A 21,213-nucleotide genomic window follows, 5' to 3' on the forward strand; every position below is an offset into this window, starting at 1 on the left:
TCTTTAGTTGCTCCTTTGTTTTTAATTGTGGGAACATATATACAACATAAACTTTCTCATCTCTCCCACTCCCAAGCACACTACTCAGTGGGATTAATCACATTCACAATGTTGTACTTCCCTCACCACAATCCATCACCCCAAAGAAAAATCCTATACTCATTGTACCCAACTCCCCATTGCCCTCTCCCCTGACCCCTGGTAACTTGAAATCTACTTTCTGTCTCTATGAGTTTGCATATTCTAGCTATTTCATTTAAGTGGAATAATACAACATCTGTCCCTTTGTATCCGACTTATTTTACCCACTGTGAGGTCTTCAGGGTTCATCCATGTAGTGGCATGTATCAGAACTTCATCCTTCTTAAGGCTCAGTAACATTCCATTGTATGTATATACTACATTTTGTTTATCTATTCATCTGCTGGTGGATACTTGGGTTGCTTTCACCTTTCGGCAACTGTGAATAATGCTGCTATGAACACTGGTGTACAAATATGTGATTGAGTACCTAGAAGTGGGACTGCCAGGTCATGTGATAGTTCTCTGTTTAATATCACATAGGCTCTTACAAATCCCATTATATGAATGAGGAGACATAGGCCCAAGTTCATAGAGCCATAAGTAGCAGAACCAGGATTTGTTTAAACTCAAATTATGCATTCTTCCCACTATGTCACATCTGAGTGGGAGAGAAAGTTCAAGAAAGGGTCTTTTTACCCCCTTCCCAGCCCACATGGCTACGTGCAAGGCTCAGCTGGGCAGCGTAATGTTATACAATGAAGCCCAGGTCTTTTGTGAAAGGAAAGGTCCTATAGATTCCACCATGGACTCGATTGTGGCTAGAATGGAAGCTTTCTCCTGGAAGCACAGTGAGGATGGAGGTCACATCTGAGACAATCATTTATGAGTTATTGGGGGGAGGGGCTGCCTACATTGTGACCTTGGGTCACTGAGATTCATCACTGGGGACAAGAGCCTCTGCAGAGCTCAGGAGGGGCAGGCCTGCTTTCCCCCTGCAGGTTCAGCATGGGCCATGGGGGCAGGTGCTCCCAGAGACTCCCCTGTGGGAGAGGCTGTCCCTTGTCCCTTTCATGAGTAGTGCCCCAGAGCAGCACAGGAAACTGGACTGAGGCTGATGACCAGATTCCAGAAGAAGTGGAGCTGCTGAGCTGTCCCCGAGCAGGTCCAGTCTGTCCATGTGGGGACTGCAGGGCAGCAATAAGCAGGGTAGCTTGGGAGGAAGAGCCAGCAAGGGGTCCATGATCAAGGAAGGACAAGAGTCACAGTTGGAAAACAGCTGCCTGCCTCCCACCAAGAGGGGCAGGTGCCCAAGAAACAGCCCCATCTGAGGTGCACAGAGGGGGCCAGAAGCAGGGCAGAGATCATCAGCCGACTTTAGAGAGAGGAAGCAAAGAGGAGGAGGAGGAATGGCCTGCTTGGAAGGCAGTGAGTCTCAGAAGCAGCAGAAACACAGGGTGTGGGAGGAGCCCAGAGCCTGAGACAAGAAGAGGGAATGGGAAGAGGAGTCAAAGGGGAAGGAGCTGGGAGAGATCAGAGGCGCCTTGAAGCCTTAATGCAATTCATGATAAAAAAGAAAAGGGAGGCCTGCGGGGAGCAGGCTGTACAGAAGATGCTGAGCAAGGCTGGAGACATCTTAGAAAGATGGCCTGGGGCTCTGAAGGATGGGTAAGTTGACACTACTTTAGAGGAAGGAACCTGATTGAATACAAAGAAGGGAGAAGTTTGCTCACAAAGGGACTGGATGAGGCTTCTTCTTACTGATCAGAAGAGAGAGGACGCCATTCTGGGGTAGAGTTTTTGATTTAACTAGCATAAAGCAGCTGTCCAGAGAAGATTAATAGGATCCTCTTGGGGCTCTGTCCAAAAACATGAGCTGATACGTGGTGAAGATCAGGCTTGTAAATGTATATATGAGACCTAAATGGGAAGAGTTAACCACCTTTCCCGGTATGTGTGTATCTTTTTTTTTTCCTCTGGTATCAGGAGACAGGACTGGTAATAACCAGAACGTGGCCTTGGAGGTCAAACATCAAAATTTGGCCCATAACATAACCATGGTAAAGTTTATTTGAACACGCATAACAATGTTCTGAAATACACTTGCCAAAAGGAAAATTGTGTAAATTGTACAGGATTTCAGTGCTTAGCCCAGCTTAGAGGAATGGAGAGTCAGATTCAGAATGCTTCCATAGTTTCGCAGGTTTAATCCAATCATAAGAAAGCAACAAGAAACAAATTCTATGTGTTCATTACTACAGGAGCCTGGTGGGAAAGATATGCTCCCGGGGCTAGTCATAGCAATTTAAAATGAGGAAAGAAGACCTGGGGGAAACATGGTGGAGAATTAAGAGAGTAAGATTTGAAAGGTGAGGGCCTAGTAGGAAAATCTAGAAAACTTTAATAGTTATTAATGAGGTCTTCACTTATAAAGTAAAATCGGACATATTAGAAGATGATGAAGATCTTTTAAAAAGACCTTGAAAGAAGTGCATGAACTAGGAAATTACGATGGAGTAGAGAGGGCTTAGGGACTGTTTTATAGAACTGCTGATTAAAGGTAAGTGGCTGACGGTTTCACTTTTGGCATGGAGGAGTATGTTTCTAACTAACTGATTCTCCACCAAATAAGGACAAAATACAAAAAATAAAAACTAAAAACACCTGAAGGTTCTGGAAACTGTACAGCACAGGGTGAGTGTCACCTTTTGAGGCTTTGTCCTGGGGGCACTCACAGTCACTGCAGTCTGCCCAGTGGCTAAAGTTCCAACAGAAGACTCAACAGCTTTCTGCCTAGAAGAACCAAGGGAAGGAGTCCAGGGTAATCAGGGTTGCTGGTGTGAGTGTGTGCATGTGTGTGTGTGTGTGTGTGTGTGTGTGTGTTTGCTGGGAAGCCCTTGAAATAAGAAATTCAGGGAAGGGGAATCCCAAATTATGTGTATAAACTCTGCCCAATTCTCTGGCTGACCTCCAAAACATACAAGTATGAGACAGACTAAAAAAAATCAGAAATGAGACCTGAGGTCTAGCCCACAACAGACATGACAGAGTTTGCTATTTTAGTACAACCAAGTTAACTGCCTGTTTCAAAGCAAAAATATCAACCCTCTTGGGAGAAATCTAACAGAATCCAGAGTTTCTACATAGTAACATTTGCAACATATTTTACATAATCCAGAATTCCTAGATATGCAAAGAACTGTAGAAATGGGAAAATTTTCAAGGAAAAAACAATCAAAAGATGCCCAACTCAAGAGGATCCAAATGCTGGAATTATTATACAAAGAATTTAAAGCAGGAGCTAGTATAACTCTGCTCAATTAGGTAAAAAAAAAAGTATGCTTATGATGATTAAAATGATAGGACATCTTAGCTGAGCAATAAAGAGAATATGAAAAAGAATTAATTGGAGAGTTCAGAAACAAAAAAATACAGTATCAGAAAAAATCACTGTGGGGGGCTTAATTTCTAAAAGACAATAACAAAGGAAACAATCAACGGACTTGGAGAAAGATGAATAGAAATCACACTATCTAAAGAAGAGAGAAAAAAATTTGGAAAAAAAAATGAACAGAGCCTCTGAAACCTGTGAGACAATGTCAAAAGTTCTACATAGGGGTAACTGTAGTCCTGAAGAAGAACAAAAGTAACAAATATTATTTGAAGAATTACGGTCAAAAGCTTCCTAAAAATGGTCAGAAATACAAAATTACATATTTGAGAAGCTTAGAGAACCTCACATGTCCAGGTATGTCATAGTCAAGTTAAAAACCAAAGATAAGGAGAAAAGCTTGAAAGCCACCAGAGAGAAGTGACACATTAGGTACAGGAGAATGATGATTTGAATAACCATGGGACTGCTTATTAGAAATCATGGTTGCAAAAAGACAATGCAAAAACATTTTAAAAGTGCTAAAAGAAGCAAAACTGTCAATTCAGCAAAAATATCCATCAAAAATGAATGCAAAATTTAGACCCTTGTTTGTAAAGGAAAACTATGACAATTTATTGCCAGAAGACTTGTACTACAAGAAATGCTGAAGAAAATTCTTCTGGATGAAGTAATGATACCAGAAGTAAACTTAGATATTTGGGAATGAAGGAAGACCTATAGAAATGGGAACTATTTTGAGTTAATATATAAAAAAAATTCCTCTTAATTTCTTTAAAATACATATGACTATTTAAAGCAAAAATTGTAACATTGTCTTGTGGGACTTTTAATGTAGGTAGATGTAACACATATGGTGACTATAACACATGCAGCAGCAGGGGTAAGTGAGTAAATGGACCTACACGATAGCATGGTTTCTACATTTTAAGTGAAGTGGTACAATATTAGCCCTAAGCAGACTGTGAACAATTAAGGATACATATTGTAATCCCAGAGTAACCATGAGACAAAAATGCAAAGAAGTATAACTGAAAAACCAATAGGCAAATTAAAATTAAATTGAAGTAGTTAAACCCTACTTCCCACTTGTGCCTGAAATTGGGGTGGGGATGGGCACAGTGTGGCCTGGCTCCTGCAAGCATCACCCCAAAGGCCAAGAGAGCCAGTTGGCAAAGATGACGGTTGACTCAGCTTCTAAAGAGCATCCTCTGCCAGGTCCTTGGGAGACAGGGAGGAAAAATAAGGAGCAGAGAAAAAGGCTTTCTAGGACATCACAAATGATCAAAATTGGAACAGGGTGGTAGGGGGGTGTCCAGCACACTGTGGGGCAGCAGAGGGAGCCATGAGCACTAGACTCAAAGTCTGGAGCCCTGGTCTGTAGGGCCAGAGCTGCCACCAACAAACTGTGTGACTCCAAATAACTCATTTTACAGCCCTGGGCCTAGGGTGAATGGAGTAGATTTACAGCAAAGTCTTAGAAATTGCCTCTCTGGAGGAAAGGGACAAGTGGGCACCCACCATTTCTGCTTTATAACCTCTTGTGTTGTTAAATGTAGGGCTCTTTCAGGATCAGAAAAAGACCCTTTTCTGTTCCCACACTATCCTCTGGCCAAGTTAGGTACATTAATGTCCACCATTTTGATCCCTGTCTTTATGCCAAGAACTCCTAAATGCACATCCTCAGCTGTACCTCTCATCCATGCTCCAAACCCAAACTTCCAACTGCTTATTCAGTAGCTCTTTTTAGATTATTCTACCCAGCCAATAAAAACCAAAATGTTCTAATTCAGCCTTTCAAACTGTGGCTGGTATCAGAATCATCTGGGAAATCTTGATAAAAATGCAAAGGCCCAGACCCTATTTTACCTCAGTGAGCCTGTGCCTCTGTGTTCTTTATCAGTGCTTCAGGTAAATCTGACACCCACCAAAGTTGGAGAAATACTGTTCTAAACAAAACTTGATCTACTCCCAATCCTTCTACTCCTCCATTCAGTTCCTTTCCAGCAGCCCCACTCTCAGAGAATGTCACCACCATCCACCCAGAGGCACAGCTCAGATCCTTGGGTGCCATTCTTGGAACTCTATCACCCTCACCACTGAGGGCCATTCACTACCAAGTCCTTTCTGCAGAACCCCACTGACCCCTGCGGGTTTCATTCATTGTATCCCACTCCCACTGCCCATAGTGTCTCAAAGCAGCATTCTGCTTCCACTACTGTCCCCCCCCCCCATCTTCCACACTGCAGCCAGGGTAAATGTTTTTTAAAAAGATTTAATTTTGAGGTAGTTTCAAATCTGTAGAAAAGTTGCAAGAACAGTACAAAGAGCGTCTGCACACTCTTCACTCAGATACCCCATTCCGAGTTTCAACAGTCATCCCACATGTCACACTGGTTATCTCGCCTCTCTAACCTCCTTCAATCAAGAGCAGTTTCTCGGTCTCCTCGACTTTCATGACCTTGGCATTTTGAAAGATCATAGGCCAGACATTTTCTAAAATGAACCTCAATTTTAGTTACCTGGTGTTTCCTCCTAATGAACTAATGAACAAACTGTCTATTTGTCCTGCTATCAGTTATGTGAACCTTAATCCCTTGATCCAGATGGTATCTACCAGGTTTCTCTGTTGGAAGTTACTTTCTCCTCCTTTATAATAAATAAATATTTTGGGTGGAGTTACTTTGGGACTAAGTAAAATCCCATTTCTCTCCCCACTTCCACCCCAAGTTTAGCATCCATCAGTTGTTTCTTATCTGAACTATTAATCCGCTGGCTAACAAATAGTAATTTTTTAAATAACATCATTCTTTTCACTAATTGGGAAAAGCTTCCTCTTCTCTCCATTTCTTAAAAATTTATATATTTATATCAGTGTGAACTCTTAGTTTCTATTTTAGTCAATAGGTTGTTATCTGTTACTAACATCATTTATTCTGATGCTCAGATGAGCCTAGATTTGGACATTGGGAGCCCCTTCAAGCTGGCTTCTGTGTTCTTTTGGCATGTCCTCATCATTCTTTGAGCATTTTCTTATTTTCTGGCACAAAAAGATGTGCTGGGCTCATCTCGTACTTTCCCTGCCCAAGCCCTGGAATCATCCATTTCTCTAATCTTGGTTCCTTTTGGTGGAGAAGAGTATATGGAAACTAAGATCTAGGTGCTAGGTGCACTCATTGCTATCAGAGTGTCATTGCTTTGAGGTGCTCTGAGCCTACATACATTTCTCTGTCTCTCTACATTGAGAACCATGAGTTCACACCAGAATCTGAAATTGCAATTCAACATCACAAGATTTCATTATCGTTTTATCCTTTCCATAGTTGTACCTTATTTTCCAACAGAGAAACCTGTGTCCCATTATCCTCATTATATTTCTGACCGATCCCCCCTGCTTATAGCTAATCTTCCCATCCCGCTGTGCTGCTGGCCCCCTCAAACACAGGGCTCTGATTCCTGCTAAGGCTTGCCTTTTTTGCTCAGGATGTCTACCTTGCTTGGACCTGCCAGATGGTCTATGGATGGGGCAAAAAGGAAGAAAGCCAAAGGACATTTTTAAAGAAGGGAAAGGAAAGGAAAAAAAAAGCAGGGTTACTTTCTAAAATGCAAACACATCACCTTCTACACACACACATACAGCCCTTAAATGGCTTCCCATTGCTCTAAGGCTGTAAATTCTACCATAAAGGCTGAGAGTCTCTGCATGATGTAGCTGCTGACCTCTTGGCCTTATCTCATGACAATTTCCCTAAGTTTTTCCTGAACGCCAGGCATAGGGGCCCCCTCTCAGCTTATTTAATCTTCCATCTTCCCTCTTGCACGTGCTGCTTTTCTGCCTCCAATGCTGTAGCCTGCCCATTCATTTGGTCGACTTAATCTTCAAATCACAGTTGGAGCACCATCTCCTCCTCGGGAAGCCCTTCTTAATTTCCCTAGACACAGTCAGTCTATTTTGTTTTTTGTTGTTTTATTCATGCTCTCACAGAACACAGTGGACTTATGTTAACTGGTAATTTTACACTCACTGTGTATCTATCTGATTGATTGCCTCTTTCCTCACTCATTAAACTGTGAGCTGTGTGGGAGCAGTTAAGGATGTCTCTTTTTGATCATCGGCTTCCAGTTCAGTATTTGCACACAGTAGATGCTCAATAAGTATCTGTCACATGAATAAATTATTTGGATTTTTGCAGGCATAAATTGTTTAATCAGCAAACATAATTTTCTCTGTTTTGAAAAAAAGTTAAAATATGGAGAAACATAAATATCCTGAGTGGTGAACATATGACTGTGAAGGGTCCAGAAAGCTCTTAGGTTTAGAAGTATATAAGCATTACCTTTTATGAGAAACACTTACAAAATCATGACAAATGATATTAAGTAACTTGTACATGGAAAATAATATGGAAAAACATTAAAACATTGTATAATTGGCTCACATCATTATTTAGGTAATTCAGGATCATTAAAATTTCAGTTGCATTCAAAATCCAAATGTTTGTGTGTATATGTGTGTGTATCTGCTTTGAAACTGGACACAGTGATTTTAAACTTCATATGGAAGAAAAGATATTTGAGAACAGCCAAGAAAGTTGTTTTTCTTTAAAGGAATAACAAAAGATACCTTACCAGATAGCAAAACTTTTGCTAAAGTTCCTATACTCAGAACAAAATGGTTGGGCACAAGAATAGCTAAATAGATCAATGGAGCAGAATATAAAACCAAAACAGTTCAAGTATATGGAAGAACTTAATATATGGCAAGCGTGACATGTAATTCAATGAAAAATTAACAATATATTTAGTAAGTGGTGTTGGCATAATTGTCTATTCAGCCAGGTAAAAATGGTAAGAATATTCTTCCCAATGCATATTCAAAACTAAATTGCAGTATAGCCCCAGTGTCTATCAGTGAGAGAACAGATAAATAAACAATGGAAAACTACTCAGTCATACATAGGAACAAACTTTTGCTGCACACAACAACAGGGATGGATCTAACAAACATGCTTGGTGAAAGTAGCTAGATATAAAAGAGCATACGCTGCACTTATATGAAATAGTAGACCAGGCAAAACTAATCTATGGTTGACAAAATCAGGATAGTGGTTGCTCTGGATGTGGGGTGTGACTGAGAACTGACTGGGGGTTGAAAGGAGGAACTTTCTGTTGTGACGGCAACATTCTGTATCTTGCTAGGAGTCTGGGTTACACAGTTGTATGCATTTGTTACAGCTCAATAACGTACACTGAAGACTCACGCATTTCATTGTCTATGATTTTTACCTTAAAAAATGAACTGCAAACAAATATTTCACTCTAAGCATTTAGAGGGATGTGGACTGATGTCTGCAACTTACTTGAGAATGCATTAACAAAATGAGATAGATTGATGAATGGATAGAAAGAAGGATGGTTATATGATAAAGCAAATATAGCAAATGTTAATTCTATAATCAAGATGGTGGGTAAGTGGCTGTTCTCTGCACAATTCTATCATCTTCTCTGTATGTTGGAAATTTTTCATAATAAAATGTTGGGAAAAATAAATAAATTCAGGTATACTAAATATCTAAATATAGAACAAAAAAATAAAAATAGTACAGGCAACTTTAAGAAACATTTTATAACCCTGGAGTGAAGAAAATTTTTAAAGCAAACTAGTGAATTCAATAAAACAGAGGAAAAGATAGATATTTTTGATTATATGAATATTCACTATTTTTGCAAGCCAAAGGATATCATAAAAAATATCAAAAGAACAGATGGGGTGGGGGACCTGTATCATAGATGGAAGACAAAGGGTTAATGTCCCTATTACTAAAAGACTTTCTATACATTTCTAAGAAACCAACAAACAACCCAATAGAAAAATAGGTAAAGACGTGTTCAGAAAATTAACAGAAGAGGAAACATGAATCTCGGTAACTGTGACAAGGCACTAATGCCTCAAGCAGTCATTACATTTTCGGCTGAAAATGCAAATTAAAACATAACGAGGTACCATTTTTCATCCTCCGACTGGCAAACTTTCAAAGACTGATCACATCCAGTGCTGGTGAGGATGCTGGAGACAGCCATCCTGTATTCCTGGTGGTGTGTGAATGTTTACAAACTTTTGGAACGCAATCTGGCAATGAGAATGTGCAGGAGACAACACAAGATACAGAATAATGGGTATAGTATGATCTTGTTTTTACAAAATGAAACATTTCAAAGTTTTGAACAAAGAGAAAAGTGTGGCAGGGTATACACCTAACTGTTGAAATTAGATGCTTCAGGGTGGAGGTTGGCAAACCGTGACCTGTACGCTAAGTCCCTATGACTGCCTGTTTTCTTTGTAGTCCCTCAAACTAAGAATGGTTTAAATGGTTATATAAGTCCCTAAAATATTTACTATCTGGCCTTTTAAGAAAAAGTTTGTAGACCCCTGCCTCAAGGGAATTATAGTTAATTATTTATTCTTTTCCTTTTACTTCTCTATATTGTTTTTTATAATAATCATGTATTATCCTTTGGAGGCTGTTGGAAAGAAAGAGGAAAGCGGGGAGACCAGTTAGGAAGCCACTTTAACAGTCCAGGTAAGAAGGGATGGTGCTTTGGAATAGGGTGGTGGCAGCAGGGCTGGAAGGAGTAGACTAGAGTTGCTGAGGGACTGGACATGGTCGGCGAGGCATAGAGAGAATCAAGGATGATTCTTTGGTTTCAGGCATTAGTTGAGTGGTGCCAACTACTGAGATGGAGGGACTGGGGAGGGGATATTGGAGATGAAATCAAGAGCCCTATTTTGGACCTATTAAGTTTGAGGAGCTGGTGAAAGTTCTAAATGGAATTGTGTGAACTAGGCTGTGGGATGTAGACAATTAGGGCTGCTTGGGGAGGGGGTGGGGGTGAACAGGAAATAGGAATTCCAGCAGTCATTGAGCAGAGGTACTTAAAGCCATCTGGAAGCAATGCAGCAGGAGAAGAGGTCCTCAGAGTCTACCTGGTGGCACAGTGCCCGACCCTACCTGCCTGGAGCCTGCCCCTGCTAACAGATGTCTCTGGTGCCACTTTCCAGTTCTGAATTCCCCCAAAATCATCTGTTGACAAGTTTCCTCTTCCAGCTGCTCAAGGAACACCATGGCTTCAGAGAAGGCACCAACATGTCCTCATAGCCTGTGCACAACTGCTTGCCTGGACATCCAGCATTTGGCTCCCCCGTGGAGAGAAGGGTCCAAGTTCTGGTCCCTTCTAGTGTGCCCTGCCACAGGTCCCCAGACACCTGCAGCCATCTTTTATGTATGTCCTGTTTTCACCTGAGAATACCAAGAAGGACTCACCAAGGAGCTGGTGTAGGTGGGGTCTGAAGTGTCATCCTGGAGGTAGCGAGAAAGGCCGAAGTCTGACACCTTGCAAACCAGGTTACTGTTGACCAGGATGTTCCTGGCAGCCAGGTCCCGGTGCACGTAATTCATCTCAGCCAGGTACTTCATGCCAGCAGCAATGCCCCTGAGCATACCCACCAGCTGGATCACTGTGAACTGCCCATCATTTTGCTGTAAGAAGACACGAAGGGCATCGGGATCAAGGTGGGCTTCAGTGGTTAAGCTTCAGAGGCTGAGCAGACATGGCCCCACTGCTTAGCAGCCTCTGGCAGTGCCAGGCCTGACTCCTCACTGCTCCCCCACCCCACACCCCTATCATCATCTCTGTCCCTGAATGCCCTGCTCTCTTCTCTTTGCCAAGCTCTGTCGATTTTCATCTCCAAATTACATCCCCAACCCATCTACTCCTCTCCATCTCCACTGCTACCGTTCTTACCAAGTCATTGTCATCAATCACCTGTAACAGTCTCCCCGCACCTGCCCCCACGACAATCCATTTCTACATGGCAGCTGGAGTGATCTTTTTAAAACATAAATCAGGTCATGCCACTCCCTGGCTTGAAACTCTTTAATAGCCTCTCATTGCAATAAGAAAACTCTCCAAACTTCTGCGCATTGTCCAAGAGAGCCCATGGGATCAGCGCCCGCCTCACCTTGAGCCATGGTACCCCTCACTCCTGTGCTAAAGCCACAGTGATTGACCATTCATTTCTTTCCAGAGCCAAGGTTATCCTGCTGCAGAGCCCCTCACATGCTATTTCCTGTGCTCGGAGTATAAGCCCTCGGCTTAAATGTCACCTCCTCAGAGATGCCTTCCTTGTAACTGCCCCCTTCTCACAGAATAATTAGTGTCTTCTTACTACTATCTTTAGTACATTCTCTCAATTTTCTTCTCAGCATATATGAACATTTTAATCACGTGTGTCTGGGTCCATCTCTGCTGCTTGACTCTAAGTTCTCTGAGGACAAGAACCCTGTCTCTTGTGGGAACCACAGTATTCTCAGTGCCCGAATGATCGTTATATCTTTCCTGTTTCCAAAATTACTTGTAATGCATCTTCCTTGGATAATCTTGGCACCATTGGGATTGGGCTAGCCATACCCACCTCACAGGGTTGTTGGAAAGATAGTGGGGCATGAGAAGCTCACTGCACAGTGCCTGGCATGTGGGGCCCTCCTAGGGAACGCAAGCTGTGGTGGTTCCTTCTCATGCCAACCTGCAGGGCTGCCCTCTCTCCAGTTATTGGTGGGCTCACATTTGCTTGGGAGTATGTTCTCCCCACTGGTTAGACAACTTCTCTGAGAATGAGTCTGCACCTTCCTTCTGCCTTCTCAAGAACCCTGTGGCTTGGCTCTGCACACATGGGTCCACTGGGTGGACCTTGAGACTTTTCTCATCTAGTCCAGGTCCAGTGCTCCCCAGAGGGCCATGAGTTGTATTTTGTAAGTAGAGCAGTGCCCAGCATTGAAATGCTCAGACTGGAGAGAGGTGGGAGAGGCAGGACACCTGCAGTCTAGTCTAATCACTGCTGAACACAAGCCCTGGGCAAACCAGCCACATGCTCTGGTCCAGGGTCCTCAGGTGAAATGCAGAAAACAGAAACAGTCTGAGGAGCTTCCATTTATTGAGCACCTACAATCTGCTAGATGTTATAAAATGCACTCATGCACATTATCTCATTTAAATATGTGTCACGCATCATTTATGCATGTGATGCTGCAAAAGCATTTTCTCCATAAAAATAAGGAAAACCAAGACTTATTTCAAAAATATCCTGTTTATTAGAGGAATGATCAAAATGTCTAACAATGATAAAATTAATTGTTGAGGATTCTTTTCCTCATGCAAGATGGCAAGCCTGTGTCCACTTCCAGGGGTTATGCCCCCTGTTCAACTGAAGGATGGAGACAGCTGACACACCTCCACTCCCTTCCTGAGACCCCTGCCAGAGGGAGGGACCCCAAACCTACCAGGTTTGACAACCGCAAGTTCCAGGCTATTCCTGACTCACATCTTAACCACCCCAAGCCCAACCAGAAAAGTTTCTTTGTAATAGTTTCTTTAACTCTAACCGGTTTTCAGCACGTTGCCCATCTGTGAGAGCTGGATGTGCAGTGAGTGATGCAAATCGTCCTTCTCACTAATGAACTTCAATCAACACCTTCTCCTGAAGTTAGCCAGGCTTTTGCTAGCACCATCATTTTTCTGCAAGTATGTCTCTATGGATTTGCCTTCCTAGAGTGTATATTTCAAAAATATATCTCAGCCTCAAGTCACATGAGCTGTATTTTCTTTTTTTCAATTCAGTTTGTTACTTCCACACTGTAAGGGTAGACAACAATGTAGTTTAAAATGAATGTCTCCCCAAAGAAGCAAAATAAATACATTTTTTTGGGGGGTGGGCAATGGTGGTGGCCATAAAGAGCTCCAAGAAGGGATCACATGCTGCATCGTGCCCATGTTTCTGCATTGTCATTATATGGTAAAGCATGGAGCCTCTTTATTATCAGCTAAGTTTTCAAACTTATATTAGTCTTGCTTTTAGTTCCTCTGGTCAACAAGGGCCAAGATGTGGTTAAAAGTCCAGGCTTTGGAGCCAGACAGACCCCATTAGATCCAGGCTTTGCTGCTCCCTGGCTGTGTGACCTTGAACAAGTAAGTTAACCTCCAGAGCAGGGATTTCCACATCTGTAAAATAAGAACATGGTGTCCAATCTGCATAGGGTTTTGGTGAGGACTAAAAGAGATGACAATGCGAATGGGCTTCGCTGAATGCCTTGGGAACACCAAGGCAGCAGCAATCACTCTATCAGTGCAAGGTGCATTGTCTTGCAAGTCGGCTCGCCCATGTACCTCAGACGTATTGTAAGAACGACTGAGGACTCCGGGGTCAGAACTATAGCAAAGATCGGGGCCTAATGACACTGGCCTCAAGTCTGGATCAATTAATCAACAAACATTTATTTCTTCCACAACTCAGCTCTGGAACGGCAAGCCATACTTCACAGAACAAGTTCTGATCCTTAAAAATGGTTTTTTGTGGTAGACAAGGCAGGCAATAGCATAGATAAAGGAGGTCCAGAAAGTTTAAGTGATCAGCCTTAAATCACTCTGCATGGTTTTGAATTACAACAAGAATGTAAGTCCAGAATACGGACAAACTGCTTTTCCACTGACAATGGCTGCCTCAAAAGCTGTGTGGAGAAGAAGGCTGTGTATAAACTTCACAGGGAGAGGAGTCACAATGGACTAATGCTGTCTGCCATGACTACAGGAACAGAAAGTAGAGGCATGTGTGCCACAAACGTGCTACTCTCATCCAGATCTTTTAACTTCTTTTAACTTCTGCCCAGTACCTTTCCCATTGGAATACACTGACCCTGCAATGAGCAAGGTAATTTCTGAGATCTGTAGGAGAGCCACATATCATGATAAGACAGGGTCATGCCCATTGAGTTCATAATATTTATGAAATTTAAGGATATATACATATTCAGATTTTATGCTCAGCTCTTTGAAATAACTCCCCAAGAAGAACAACTAGACATGAATATTGGCAAGCAAAGAAAAACAAGGCAGAAGAAACCCCAGATTTCCCAGTGACTGAGTACATGGTCAAAACAAAGCACATATCAGAAGAAATACAGGCCTAGGTGAAGTTAAGTGATTTAAATGGTCTTCCCTTCATGAAGAGCTTTCTGCTGAAATTGCTTTTCTGCAAATGCATTGGAGCCACTGGCTGGCCCTTACATTAGACAGGTAGGATTTAGGTATTTCAACTTTCATTGACAAATCCACTTTGGAAAATGAAACCCTTATTTGATTTGTTTGAAGAGAATGAATCATAGATTTTTTTTTTTTTTTCTTTAACTGAAAGAGACCTTTCAAGATCATCTGGCTCAATGCTTTCAGTTTGTAGTTTGGGAAATTGAGTTAACACATTTTCTCAAGGCCACAGGGTGACTCACTGAAGCAGAACCTCAGTCTCAGGCTCTCTTCCTGACTTCTGGGCTGCTGTCCTACAGCTCCAGCCCATGAATGAGATTTCCTATGAGAAGTGTTCCAAGAGTCTTCAGGGTATGGCCATCTGTGTGAATGAACCATCGCGTCCTCAATGCCAAGTTTGGGTCAGAAGGCCTTTATAGAGCTTGTCGACCTTCTCAGTTAAGCCACGGGACGTTGACCAGAGCTTTGGTGTTCCTCAGGAGTTGTTCCTAAGATTATGGAAGAGTGACCAAATTGAATCCCTTGGATTTGAATGCCAAGAAGTAAATGTTTAATTATGGATTTGCATGCTGCATAATCCATGGCCCATTCATTAAAAAGAAAAAGCCCCAATAATAAACAACCTACTGAATGTGTGGTTAAAGGATAACAGCGTTTCTGATTTCCAATCCTCTAGAATGGGTGGGATTCTGAGTCCTGAAATGAGAGGCGAGCAGTGAGTGGACTGTGAGAAGCCATGCCCAATGTGCTGACTGGGTCCCCGATGCCTCTCAGACACTGACCCAGAGCTGGAGTTGCAGCTTCTTCCCAAAGATGCTACATCCAGTGTAAAGGGAGGAATTGGAGGGGAGGAACAGTCACACAAATTGAGAACTACCCCTTTGTCTTTCTCTCTGAATGGTGATCCTAAAATTATCGTACTTCCCAGAAGATGGACCCTGCAGAACTGAACTGATGACCTACTTTTCAATTTTATCAAGCAGCAGATACATCAATTAATGTTGCTATGCTCCAGGGTTTGGTAGTAAGGCTGAAATTAGATTTATAGATTACCTGCCTCCATGCTGAGCGAGGAGTCAGTAATGCTTCATTTCCCCCTCTCTCCGCTTGGCACTGCCGGCTGTCGCCACTCCTTTCTTGCCATCCCTTCTCTGCTTTTCCTTGCTCCTATCTTGCCCTAGGTCTCCTCCCACTGCAAGATGAGCCTCATCATCATGAAAAACACTAAAGCCCATCATGCCCCTGTGTCCTGGGCCCCAAGTAGAAACCGTTCCTGAGAGGAGCAATGGTGTGGCGTTTTGATTTTCCGCAGGCTCCTGAGAATGAGTCTCCACGTTCTGGGGAGGGAGTCTTATCACAGTCCTCAGTTCACGGTGTGACTTTCTGGGAAGTGCAGTAGGTGACCTGTAGGAAGTAAATGAGTCCTGGCAGGGTCTTGAGGCTGCTTCTTTTTCTCTAATGTTGCATTCTACTCCCTTTCATTTGACTGTCTTCATGAGATCTCTGATCACGAACGAATGTCCCAGGAAAGCATGGTCCATGCCTTGCTCTGACATTACAGGTGTGGCTACAAGAACAGTGAGCAAGAGATCATGTGTACACATGATGACTAGACCTCACCTGCCAAACCTCGAACATTTTTATTCCAGAAACAAAAGAGAATTGTTAATGTTTTTCATTCAACCAGCATTTACCTGGTGCTCACTGTACTCGGTACTGGGGTTTCAAAATGCCATGAGACATAACACATATGCTCAAGGATACTGTATCAGGCTGGGGTATTTGGGGTCTCAGGGCCCCACAGTCTACTTCATTTGTGCCCCCTCCCTCCATGGAGCCACAGCCCCCTAACAACACAGACTAGGCCAAAAGTCTGTACTAGCTTGAGTACTGTGCAAATGCAGGTTCTAGATGAGTGCCCCAGCAACCTTTCCGCATTGCAGCCCCTCTGCTTCTGGGCTCTAGGGCCACAAGCAGCAGCTGATAGTTTCCCAAATACTCCACACTCGATTAGTCTTTTGTACGTGCTGTTTGCTTGGCCCACCTGCTGGCTCCCATGTCTGTCTGGCATATTCCTCCATTCTCCAAAGATGCACTCCTTCCTCTTTGAAGCCTTCCCTGACTTCCCCAGGATGAATTAAGTTCTTTGTCACTTATGATACCTCTGAACTACATTCAAGAAGCAGAAAAGTACACTCTACTCAGAGGATAGCTGGATGCCTTGGGCACCGAGGTCTTCGGGGGCAGGGATGGCACCCGTGGCAGATTGGATTCTCTAAGATGGCTGCGACAAGATATGTGTGAGAAGACACTGATGTGCTATCCTCTCATCCAAATAAGGAGCCTCTTCCCTCCCCTTGAAACTGGGTGGGCCTGTGACTATGGTGGAAGTGACACCATGTGACTTTCGCGCCTAGATCACAAAAGGCGGTACAGTTTCCACTTTGTCCTCTTGGATGGCTTGTTTCTGGAACCCAGCTAGCTCTGAAGAAGCCCAAGCAGACCCATGGAGAGGTTTCAGCTGACACCCACCGTCAAACACCAGACATGTGAGTGAGTGAGGCTTCAGATGATTCTGGCCCCTGCCTTTGAGCTGCCCAGGCTGAAGCTGCATGTAACAGGGATGAGACATCCCCACCGAACTCTGTCCAAATTGCAGATGGGAGTAAAATAAATTGTTGTATTAAATCACTAAGTTTTGGGATGATTTGTTACGTAGCATTAGAGCAACATTGACTTCACCTCTATGGACCCAGCAGCTAGCACAGGGCCTGGCCAGAACAGTCATCCTTTGAATATTTGAATGACCAATTGTGGTCCTTTGATCTGCAGCCACAGCTGCTGTGTGGCAGCTCTGGTGACTTGTGAAGCCTGTTACTTGATATCACCTGAAGTCCTTTCTTAGGAGGCGCCACCCCATTCTCTGATGCGGCCCATTGGACCTTCTGCTCATTGGCATCCCAGAAGCCCCAGCTGAGCCTCTTGGTCTAGGGCAGGTCCTGGCCCACAGCCTACACTCAATCTGCTTCCACTCCCTGGGGCAGCATCTTGGCCATTCTCACCCACTCCTCTCCTGAGTGCCTCTGAGATACCCTACAGAAATGAAAGTGGTTCCAGTGAAGGCCTGGCTCCATGTGGGGCATGTTCCAACAATGACAATGATCTTTTACCAGCTGTGGGGCTTTAGGTACCCCCCGCTCCTCCCTCCACTTCCTCCCCCCACTCCCCACCCCCTACACTGCAGGTTGGTTGGAAGTCACAACTCTTCCTCAACCCTGGGAAAGACTTGCGGACACTGGTGACACATTATTCCCCTTCCCTGTCCAGAAGTGCCTCCTCAGAGTGCAGGTCACCCAGGTGTCATCAAAGAGCAGTCCGTTTTATCTCCGAACTATAAATGAAGAGTTGGCTGAGAGGGCAGCCATGCTGTAAAACGACAGAATGGCCACTGGCACCTGCATGAAACACACCGAGTGATTGAGCAGTTGAAAGTCTCTTCAATCTGCATGATTCATGCAGATGCCAATGGCCATCCTTCACCTCCTCTATTCATTCATATTCATCCAACGAGCATTTAATGAGGCCCTATACCATGCCAACCTCCTTCTGGGGGACCCACATGCTCTGTATTGTTCTCTTTTCTCGGTGACAAATCTCTCTTAATCTTAACATCGCCAATACCCCACCCAAAATTCATCCCGTGATTTAGGAACAGCTGGTCATCTCCTGCAGACACTGCTTGCCAGCCATCGCTCACCAGTGTCCAGCAGGGCCAGCATCTTTGGTGCCCCTGAGCCGCACTTACCCTGAGGAAAGAATCCAGAGCACCGTTCTCCATGAACTCCGTGATGATCATGACGGGCCGGCTCTTGGTGACCACTCCCTCCAGGCGGATGATGTTGGGGTGGTCGAACTGGCCCATGATGCTCGCCTCGCTCAGAAAGTCCCGGCGCTGCTTCTCTGAGTAGCCGGCTTTCAGTGTCTTGATGGCCACGTAGATTTCCCTCTTGCCTGGCAGTTTCAGACGCCCCTTGTACACCTCTCCAAACTCTCCTACAACAGCAAGAATGCAATGATTAACCTCTTCCTCCTCAGTCTGTGTGGCCGCAAGGGGAGGCTTCCTATCAGGGATTATAGTGTACAACGTGGAATTGTGATTACAGTGGCATAAACTGAAATAGTTTCTCTCATTGTAACCATGATGTCTTGGCTCTAATCAGTCATGTCAAACACAAAAGGAATACTAAAATAAGTTCCTTACCTGGGTTCTTAGAAATAGTTAGGGGGAACTAAAGAGGAATTTCAGAATATGGGTTTGTTTTGTCCCCACATTTCATTTTTCATTTATGCCCCAGCTGAATAACTGAAATGAAACAGTCAGTTTCACTTTGGCAGAATCATAATTCATTTTTAGCAGAGACTGGCACAAGAATGTCCAGGGTGTAGGGGATATATATGTTCAAGTACCTCCTTCATCTAAATAAGACGTATACATTTATATTCATGCATTGCCCTGAGCACTGGTATCTATGGGGGCCTCCAGAAAGTGTACACCGAGAAGTTAGGAAGGAAAGAGGCTTATCTATGAAAGATAAAAGAGAGAGGAAGCAGGATTGGACTGGGAGAACCTCAGCCCAGATGCAGATCTGGGATTATGAAAAGAAAGGAGGAAGCAGCCTTGGGCAGGGAAAGCCCAGATTGAGATGCAGACCTGATAAAGTCTCGGCCAACTCAACGGGAGCTCCAGAGTAAAGATCACCTGTTGCAGAAACGGGCAGGCCCTAGCATCCCTCCATGCTCACTCATTACCTGGGCCTGCCGGGAAAATCTCAGCCTTGGCTGGAAAGCTGAGGCAGATCCTGAAGGCACCGCAGCTGGAGGCTGCCAGCTAACTGCGCTCCTGAAAGCTGAAAGGCAAGTTGTTTTTCCAAGTGAAAGCAGGCTGCACACCTCCACGGGTGCCACCACATTTAAACATTTTTGCAGTAAAATCACCATCAGTAAAAACAATTCTGGTGACACAATTTCATAGCTGCTTAAAAAAAAAAAGTCTGTTGAATCCTGTTTTATGTGCTTTATTTTATGATTTAACTTGGTTTTGTAACTTCCAGCTCTTTCACATGAAGCGGTTAAGTATCTACTTGTATGTGCATCGCTGAAATGTGTGTCAAAGGCCTGACAGTAGAAACACAGTTTTCTGCTGGGAAAACTTTTCTTTCTCATTTTCAGCCTCTGGAAAAAAATGGTGGCGCAAACAGTGAGCAATCAGATAAATTATTGGCCTCATTAGAAAGGCAAGTTAACACTTCTCTGATTTAATTGGAAATGGTTCCTCTTGTTTTCTGCTATGGAAGAGTTTGGAAGGAAAGTGCATGAAAGAGCTTTTTATGCAAAACTCCCCCAGAGTCAACAAGAACTTTCTAGAACCTGGGCCTAGAGTAGTGGTTGGATTAAGCACTGTTAGGAAGATTTCAACACAGACCTTACAACACTAAGAGATGCAACATTTGTAACATGGGTTTTGACATTTGATCACATGCTGTTTAGGTGACCTGCTGGAGAACAGAGGCTGAGTCCCATTCATGCTTGTAGCCTGTGCACCCCATTTTAGCACCTGGTACAGGGTAGACATGATAAAACTTGTGTATCAAGTTTATTATTTTTCGGCTTTTGCCTTGCCCAACTCCTGGGTTATAAAGTGCCAAGGCTCTCTCCTTCTTCCATCCAAAAGAAGTAGAAGTGCCGGTATTTAAATTGGTAGGTAAAATAATGCTTCCTGTAATATCTTCTATAGCCAAACACTGTATAACCGTAACCAGAGGAATGGTTGGAAAATAGCACATCCATCACATGGAATGCCATGAGCTACTGAAAACAAAGATGAACAAATTATATTGTTAAATGAAGAAAAGACGAGCATATAATAGAAGGCAATATAATATGTATTCATATGGGTGTGTATGTTGTGTGTGTGCATGCAAAAGAAACAATTATGGAAAGACCCACATAAACTTATTTTTAAATTCAAGTCACTCTTGAAATGGTTACACGAGTAGGGTGGGAGTGGAAGCAGGAAAGTAGAAACTAGTAAATTTAATTTAGTTACTTTTATGTTGTTTGAATTGCTGCAATAAGTAAGCATTATTTTTGAATTTAAATGAGTGAAATTTAAATAAAAGTACTGGACAACTGAGACCTGTCAGATATAGCTATAAATATAGATAGATATATTGATATATAGATATACATAAATATATAGATATATATTGATACATATAGTATTTGGAATCCATCCCTCTGATACCATGACCTAACGGTTCCATAACTACGAGCTGAATGAATATGAAGTGCATATTTGAAAAGTATACTGGTTGAAGAATATTGGTTAATATTTTTTCCTTGTTACCGTAATAATGAGTTCTATTTTCTTATTTAATAAAAACACACAATTGAGGGGGAAATATGCAAATATTTTTTCTTGGTGGAGATAGCACACAAATATTTATTGACCACCTGCTATGTGCCAGGCACTGTACATGCCTTATCTCATTTAATCCTCACAACCTCCCCATGAGGTAGATATCATCATCTCCATTTTACTACCAATAAAAATTCTCTGAGGCACACAGAAATATGCCCCAAATCACACAGCTCTGAGTCAGAGCCGGGGATCTTGTCCACGGCTCTTTTCCTGCCACAGGGCCTCA

General features: G+C 43.1%; 1 protein-coding gene across 1 annotated transcript in view; it reads right to left on the reverse strand.

Annotated features, from left to right (window-relative positions):
• The window catches only part of EPHB1 (EPH receptor B1), a 452,618-nt gene that overhangs the window by 35,231 nt on the left and 396,174 nt on the right, over positions 1–21,213 (reverse strand). The window contains 2 exon segments of the mRNA XM_037844578.1: positions 10,735–10,950; positions 18,312–18,559. Coding sequence (XP_037700506.1) covers positions 10,735–10,950; positions 18,312–18,559 — 464 coding nt within the window.

The sequence above is a fragment of the Choloepus didactylus genome, chromosome 1, assembly GCF_015220235.1.
Source record: "Choloepus didactylus isolate mChoDid1 chromosome 1, mChoDid1.pri, whole genome shotgun sequence".
In the NCBI taxonomy this organism is placed as follows: domain Eukaryota; kingdom Metazoa; phylum Chordata; class Mammalia; order Pilosa; family Megalonychidae; genus Choloepus; species Choloepus didactylus.